Raw genomic sequence first — 7,619 nt, forward strand, 5'->3', positions numbered from 1 at the left:
TGAGGAAAACCCAGTAGAAAAGGGATAGGAACTTCAACCATTGCTATCTCTATATTAAAGGGAATTTTTGCACCAACAAAACTACACAGGTCTCAGAAACCTTGGTTACACATAATGTCCCTTGGCACATAATGAACATCCAAGGAAGTTGTGGTCTTTGGCTGATGAATGGGTTGAAATTGTGGCTCAAGTCTTCTAGCAAAAGGGGGAAGGGGAGACAGCATGAGAGCAGACCAAGTCTAGCTCCAAAATTATCTTGAACTTTTACCAAAAAGCGAAATTAATCCCTATATGTAGCAGTAGTATTTTCTAAGACAAAACAGGTTCTAATTCTGCACAAATATGAGATAACTGAAAAGTTTCATTATAAACACAATAAGCAAAAAATTCAATGCAGTGGGGGCAGAAGTGTGTGTATGATCTGCCAAACAAGTATTCAAGGTGTGGAGTGAAGGAGGTGCGGTCGCAACTATCTGTTATTTCTCAAGAAAAGGAGAGAACTGGGTATTTATCAAACTGGTTAAATTGAGGTTGGTCAAAGAGTTTCCACAGATATACCTGAATATACCAATCGTTGCTCTCTTATCTGTTGAATTGCTGTCTTTCACTCTTTCAGGATTTGGGGATCACTATATAGTTGAATTTGTAGAGATCTATTTTCCAGACAAGTCTCTGTTCTTTAATGAGCAAATGATAAAAAACAATTTGACTCTTTATATAACAATGGAATTAAATAGATACTCATCTAGAAATAATTCTACAATTATCTCCATCTCTAAGATTACCTACTGCAAACAAAGAATTGATCTTTCTAACAAACCATATGAGTAAGATGATCACTGTGACTCTGAACACAAAAATAAGTGAGTAGAAGCTACAGGGAGAGACTATCTGCTAATACAGAAAGAATCTAGATAAAAGGTTTTATTAGAGGTAACATGATATAACTTGGAGTCATCTTCTTTGGTCTCTTGCATACATTTTCTCTGCATGTCTAAGGAAGAATTCACAAGGTAGCAGGCACAATACCTTCTGCTTTGGAGTTTCACAAATTAAAAATTTGTCCTTCTCTTGTTAAGTCAATCAAACATCTACCAATGGACAATGGTGGTCCTTATTTATGAGCACCTGAGAGACAGAAACTAGAGCACTCCAACTTTGCTAAATGAGTAAGTACGGGGCAAGGTTGCCAGAGAATATGCAGAAAATACAAACAGGTTTTCATTAAGTTTAATCTTCCATGAACACATGTGAGAAAATTAAGAAAGCAATCTTTAATGCATTAATGATTAATTCAAGCGTCCCATTCTGATTCTCCACTTCCTTTCTTGCCTCTTGCTGTCTTGCGACAAAGAGAGCCTCCTGTTCTGCTAGTTCCTTCACCATTGTTGCCCTTCTCTTTTCCTGCTCCATTTCATCTTTCAGCTTGCTGATTATCTCTTCATACTCCTCTCTTATCCGTGTTTTCTCTCTCTCCATCTCCATTCTGTAGAGTTCTTGCATCGCTTGGGTTTGCTTCTGGATCTCCTCCTCGGCCATTTGGTACGTCCTGTTAGTGTAGCAGCCTCCCTCGTTCTCCCTCACCACGCGCTGGACCAGGGCCAGCAGCTGCGCCCTCTGGGCCTCCTGCTCAGCGCCTGTTGCCCTGTTGTTGAACGCGCAGTAGCGGTCACCAAAAATGTTCATCAAGTCTTGAATGCCTTCTGGAGCTTCCATTAAGTAGTCGTGCAAATTGGTGCCATCTAAGTCATCCTTCCGGGTGAATAGGAGAATCATGAATCTTCTAGCCCTCTCTCCAAACATTTTCAGGATCTTCTCTGTGGCCTCCTGTTCTTCCTTGGTGTAACGGCCTAGTGGGACCACCAGAAGCAGAGCATGAGGCCCTGGGGAGGTCAGGAGGATGCAGCGACCGATCTCTTTGCACGTGTCATCATTCTGCACCTCAGTGTCGAAAATGCCTGGCGTGTCAACCACGACAAGTTCTGTTTCCTTCCATGTGCTGCTGCGTTTCTCACAATTCTTGGTAATGGATTTTGCTGCAATGCCGGAGTGAAACACTTTCTCTCCAAGGATGCTGTTTCCTGTTGCACTTTTTCCTGCTCCAGTTTTACCCACTAACACAATTCTCAACTGGGAATGTCTGGGCTCTTGGCTTCCAGGCCCTGGGATATCAAGAGAGAAAAAAAGCCACGCTGTTAGAATCTACCTCTAATAGTTTCTCCTGCAGAGTCCTCACTCCCTGTGCCCTTTTCTGTTACTGGCTGTGGGCTTCTCCTGATGTTACTCCTGCACTCACAGAGAGTCCTGTGGGCCTGACGCTCATCTTGCAGTATTTGGGCAACTGGCCCTTCCCTTAATCTCCGGTCTTCAGTCTTGCTTTTCAGGATTCCCTTGAGCTTCATCGTGTGATCTTTTGTAGCTATAGAGCCCACAGAGGAAGAAATAAAATGGTTTCAGAAGAGAACTATGTGAGCTACCAATAATAGCTGTTTGTTTGTTTTTTGAGACGGAGTTTCACTCTTGTTGCCTAGGCTGGAGTGCAGTGGCATGATCTTGGCTCACTGCAACCTCTGCTTCCCAGGTTCAAGTGATTCTCCTGCCTCAGCCTCCTGAGTAGCTGGGATTACAGGCATGCACCCCACACCAGGATAATTTTTGTATTTTTAGTAGAGACAAGGTTTCAGCATGTAGGTCAGGCTGCTCTCGAACTCCTGACCTCAGGTGATTCACCCGCCTCAGCCTCCTAAAGGGCTGGAATTACAGGCGTGAGCCACCAGGCCCGCTGTTTGTTTCTAGTAAGGTAGTACAGGGAGTAACCCAAGATTTGACTTTAGAGTATCTGTAATGGAGATTTATTTTCCCAATTTATATTCAAAATGAAGCATTTCTTCTTCCCATTAAGAAGCCAGGGAAGTGGGTTATACACCCTATCATTATTCTTAAAGCAGAACTTCCCACCTCTGATAACCACTATCCTAGGATGAAAGAAGCATAATTTCAAAAGTAACATGACTGAGAACACTGGATACAGGAAGGCTAAGATTATCTTTAAAAACAAAAACAAAAAACGTGGGCTGGCATCCACATTTTTATTTAGTTACCATCACAGTGGAAGGCTCTATCCGAAGGATATCCTGAGGGCATTGGTTGACCATAGGGAAGGGAATAGGAGAATCATGGGAAGTAAAATGACAAGGCCCAAAGGCCAGGTCCAACACTGCAAGTTTGTCGGTGTTGACAGCGTGGGGATGACAATCCATGGAGGAAATTGCAAATATAGCCACAATCTATTCCTATCCCTGCATGCCTCTTTAGGATGTCGAGTTGCAGTTCCTCCCATCAAGATGCTATCTGCCTCTTCAACCGTTGAATCTGGGTGGGTCTTATGACTTGCTCTGGACAGTAGGACAGTAGAAAGCCTGGTGCAAGCAGAGACTCCAAAAGTGCTTATGCATAGTGGCTTGCCTTTTCTTTCTGCTCTTCCAGCAACTGCCTTATGAGGAAGCGTGGAATAGCCTTCTTGATGATGACAGCAAGGCCCAGTTATCCCTATTACCCTGGCTATCTGAGAGCCTGCTAACTACCAGACACGTCCATAAGGCTATCCAAGACCATTCGGCCGCATACCAGGCACTAGCTCACCCCACATGCATGAACGAGTGCCTAAGATGAGCCAAGCTGGTCCAGACCCAAGAATGGCTCAGTGAGCCCACAGAATTAAAAGCCAGCTAAATGGCTGATGTCTTAAGCTACTAAACTTTGGAATAGTTTATTAAACCGGCAAAAGCTCAATTGACATAGTGAATTTCTATAGATAAGGAAGAAAATGGAGGGTCATGTGATACACCGAGTGAGCCAGCCAGTTTAGTTTGTTGGTTATAGTGAGACCACCAGGAGCTGGGAAATTAGGGACCAGGGTGAGGGATCAATTACTCCCACATTCCTCTTTCCCAACCCTCCTCCAGGCTGAAGAAAGGGGCAGAAAAACAGAGAGGATACAACCAGCTGTTCTGGTGTGTCCATGTTGCAGGAAGTAGGAGGTAAGAAACTGTGTCGAGCCCTGGGTCAATCAAAGGATGTTTAATCTCTCTTCTGCTTAGCTGCTACAGCCACAGCACGGGCAGAAAGTGCAGAGGGTCAAGAGAGATGAAAGAGCAGGTCAAATGAGGAGGAAATGAGAAAGGACGTTGGAAATATTTTTCTCCTGCTCAAATGGGGACTAGCTGGCAAGGCAGGAGAACCCCCACCCCCACCTGCTAACCTCCCTGCAGCCTGGCCTGGGGAGCCCTGAACACCCTCTCACCATAACTGGCCCCTGGTGTGCCGAGGTTGAAGTTCACGCCGCCGAATTTGGCTGCCATTGTCGCTTGAACTCCTGTAGATCGAGAACATAGCCATGTCATTTTAGGATAATGGAAGCAACTAGAATCCCCGACTGCCTGTAGCCAACAACTTTCTTTTTTGCCATGAACTTGCTACATTGATTTCTCCTGCCACATTTCCCAAAAGTCTCCTCAACCCTCCATTTATTTCCAGATTGTTCCTTTTTCTTTACACAAACACAAATGCTTCCAGTGCTTCATCAGCATTGGTCTGGCCCCTTCCCCCACCTAGAGATTCGTGGCTTGGATGCCTTTATATGAGGTCTGTACCCTACACCCTCCTCAGAGTTCTAAACTTTTATATTCACTCAGCTTCTCCCTTTGGCTGTTTCATGGGTATCTCAAACAGAACCTGGCTGAAATTAAGCCCTGACCTCCACCTCCTGTTCTGCCTCCCTGGCTCCCCCTCAGCAGACGGCACCACCATCTAGCCCGTGGCTCCTCCAGAACCCTGGGGTCATCTACAACTCTTTTATCCTCTCTCTCTCATTGGTCCATCACCAAATCCTATTGATTCTACTTCCAAAAAAACTCAAAATTACCCATTTATCTCCATCTTTGTGCTAATACAACCCACTGTCATTTGTTTGCAATTTAACAGGCTTCTAATTGATCATCTCCCCTTCAATCCCTTTTCTGCTCTACAATCAGATGTTATTTTAAAACTAACATTTGATATTTTTTCTGGTTTAAATTTCCTAGTGGCTTCCTATTGGTTTCAAAAATAACTTAAGTCCTTGGAATGGTCCATAGGCCCTGCATGATCAGCTTCTCTCCTCTCTCCTAGGTGTGAGCCACACTACCCTCAAAGTCCTGGAAATCTAGGCTCCTTCCACCTTCAAGGCCTTTGCAGAATCGTCCCCTCTCTGGAGCACTCACCCTCCAACCTAGTGCCCAGCTTGTTCCTGCTCAGCATGCAGGCCTCAGCTCTCCAGAGAGTCTCCCCAACACCACTGTCCACCAGCAACACCCTCTGGCATGGTCCACTTGGTATTTGCACCCCAGAGAGTTCTTACAGAATATGTATTACCCTCATTCTATTATAAAGACACATGCACACATACGTTTATTGCGGCACTGTTCACAATAGCAAAGACTTGGAACCAACCCAAATGCCCATCAATGATAGACTGGATAAAGAAAATGTGGCACATATACACCATGGGATACTATGTAGCCATAAAAATGGATGAGTTCACGTCCTTTGCAGGGACATGGATGAAACTGGAAACCATCATTCTCAGCAAACTGACACAAGAACAGAAAAGCAAACACTGCATGTTCTCACTCATAAGTGGGTGTTGAACAAAGAACACATGGACACAGGGTGGGGACCATCACACACTGGGGCCAGGTTGGGTGGCTGGCTAGGGGAGGAATAGCAGGGGGTGGAGAGATTGGGGAGATTAGAAGAAATACTTAATGTAGATGATGGGGCGATGGATGCAGCAAACCACCACCATCGCATGTGTATACCTATGTAACAAAACTGCACGATCTGCACATGTACCCCAAAACTTAAAGCATAATAATAAAAAAAGATCTGTATTACTCTAGGAAGTCATTTGTTTGATTTTTTTACTGTCTCCTCTTAGACTACAAGCTTTGTGACAGGAAGACCACGTCTTGTATTTCTCATTATTCCCTGGAGACAAACACAGTACTGGGCAAAGAATGGTTCTCAATCATTATTTGTTAAATAAATAAATGGATAATCTCCCTGCTTCTTGCCTCTGATTGGTCACTATGTCCAGCCCACATCTGATCTGTGAAAATGACAATCCTTTCCTTTATTAATTAATATGTAGTATTATAGAAACATGGTATAAATGTTAAATGTTTCATTTCACTGCTACCTACAAACATTTTGCAATGGAGAAAGATATTTGAAGAACTCTTTTTGGAGCAGACTGTGACCAAAACAGGCAGAAAATGGTAGCTGTTAAGGACAGAGTCACCTCATAGGACACCAACAAACATGAAACACTGTGAAAAGCCAGGTATTTCTTTTGAAAGAATGATTATTTCTTTACCCTTCAAGAATAGGGTGTAGGAAACAGCTTCTTGTAAACAAAGAAGAGAAATCATAAAATTTTTAAAATTCAGTGGCTGGTGTTAGGAGAAAGGATAGGACACCAGCAACAAGAAAACAATGCCGTGACATTCTTTGGGTGTTTCTTCACATCCTCCTTCTAGTACATGGGCTCTTTAATGCTGCTCTGCTGTTCCTAACTCAGAGACAAAGCCAGGAGGCTGTGCTTTCGTAGGTGCTAACCTCAGGTAGCCGAGTTCTCCTCCCTCTGCCTAAAGAAAAAGTATCCATCAGAACCCAGCTTCTCCTGAACTGCAGAGAGTCACACCCTCCTTCTACCCACTAAACGGGAGCTCAACTCTCAGTAAACCCAGGACTGTTCCTGAGGAGGCAGTTTCCCTAACAGGCAGTTCTGAGCAGTCAGTTAACCCGGTAACAAGATTTCAGACTGCAGAGCCTCCAATCCTGACCTGGATGCAGTCTTTGTGGGGGCGCATACAGACCTGTGCCCCTTACGCATCGCAATGTTTTTCTTCCCACCAACTCCTGCAGAACTAATTCTGTCCGCTCACCCAACTTTATCCCTGGAAGAATCCAAGTTTCTGTATAAATTCAGAAACAAGTGAAAGGAAACTTTTATTTGTAAAACAAGTATTCTCTGAGCAGCAGCCCCTGAAAAAGGCAATAATTTGTAGGGCTCAGCCTTCAAAACAGAATACAAGCTAAAATTAGCAAAGACAGGAAACAGGAACCAATGAGAATATAGTCTGAAAACATGTTTACCAGACATTTTAAGATACAGGTCCTCTCCTCACCAAAATTGCAAATTTATCGCAACCCCCACCACACACACCCCTTATTCCTTTACCTGGAAAATCTGGGTCCTGCCCGCGTCTCTGATTTTGCGCACAATACTAAGCCAGGATGTTGAGAAGGAGGAACAGAGAGGAAGTGAGGGGAGGAGCTGTCCAGATTTACTTGTGCAAGGGACCTGCTCACCTAATCATCCAGCAGCTCTAATAGAACTTTCTGCAGGGATGGGATTGTTCTGTACTGTCCAGGATGGCTACCCTTAGCCACATGTGACTACTGAGCACTTGAAATGTGACAAGTGTGACTGTAGTTCTGAATTTTAAGTTTTATTTTGTTTCAATTTATTTAAAATTAAATGGCTATTCCATTGTCAGGATTCTAAAAGGCCAATG

The 7,619-nt window shown here is 43.9% G+C and overlaps 1 protein-coding gene across 1 annotated transcript; it reads right to left on the reverse strand.

Moving 5' to 3' along the window:
• Positions 1-1,214: 1,214 nt before the first annotated feature.
• GIMAP4 (GTPase, IMAP family member 4) lies at positions 1,215-7,379 on the reverse strand. The gene is made up of 3 exons (XM_012443349.2): positions 7,283-7,379; positions 4,304-4,375; positions 1,215-2,162 (listed from the first exon to the last, which is right to left on the reverse strand). Exons 2-3 carry the CDS (start codon positions 4,359-4,361, stop codon positions 1,231-1,233), a joined length of 990 nt encoding a protein of 329 aa, XP_012298772.2. The 5' UTR covers positions 4,362-4,375; positions 7,283-7,379; the 3' UTR covers positions 1,215-1,230.
• Positions 7,380-7,619: the final 240 nt, after the last annotated feature.

Source organism: Aotus nancymaae, unplaced genomic scaffold (assembly GCF_030222135.1).
Source record: "Aotus nancymaae isolate 86718 unplaced genomic scaffold, 86718_ANA_hifiasm-v0.15.2.pri h1tg000002l, whole genome shotgun sequence".
Taxonomy (NCBI): Eukaryota; Metazoa; Chordata; class Mammalia; order Primates; family Aotidae; genus Aotus; species Aotus nancymaae.

Coding starts and splice junctions, on each gene's coding strand:
- GIMAP4 (XM_012443349.2), bottom strand. CDS start 4,361: ATGGCAGCCAAATTCGGCGGCGTGAACTTCAACCTCGGCACACCAGGG. Junction 2,163..4,303: donor CACACCAGGGGCCAGTTATG/GTGAGAGGGTGT, acceptor TTGATATCCCAG/GGCCTGGAAGCCAAGAGCCC.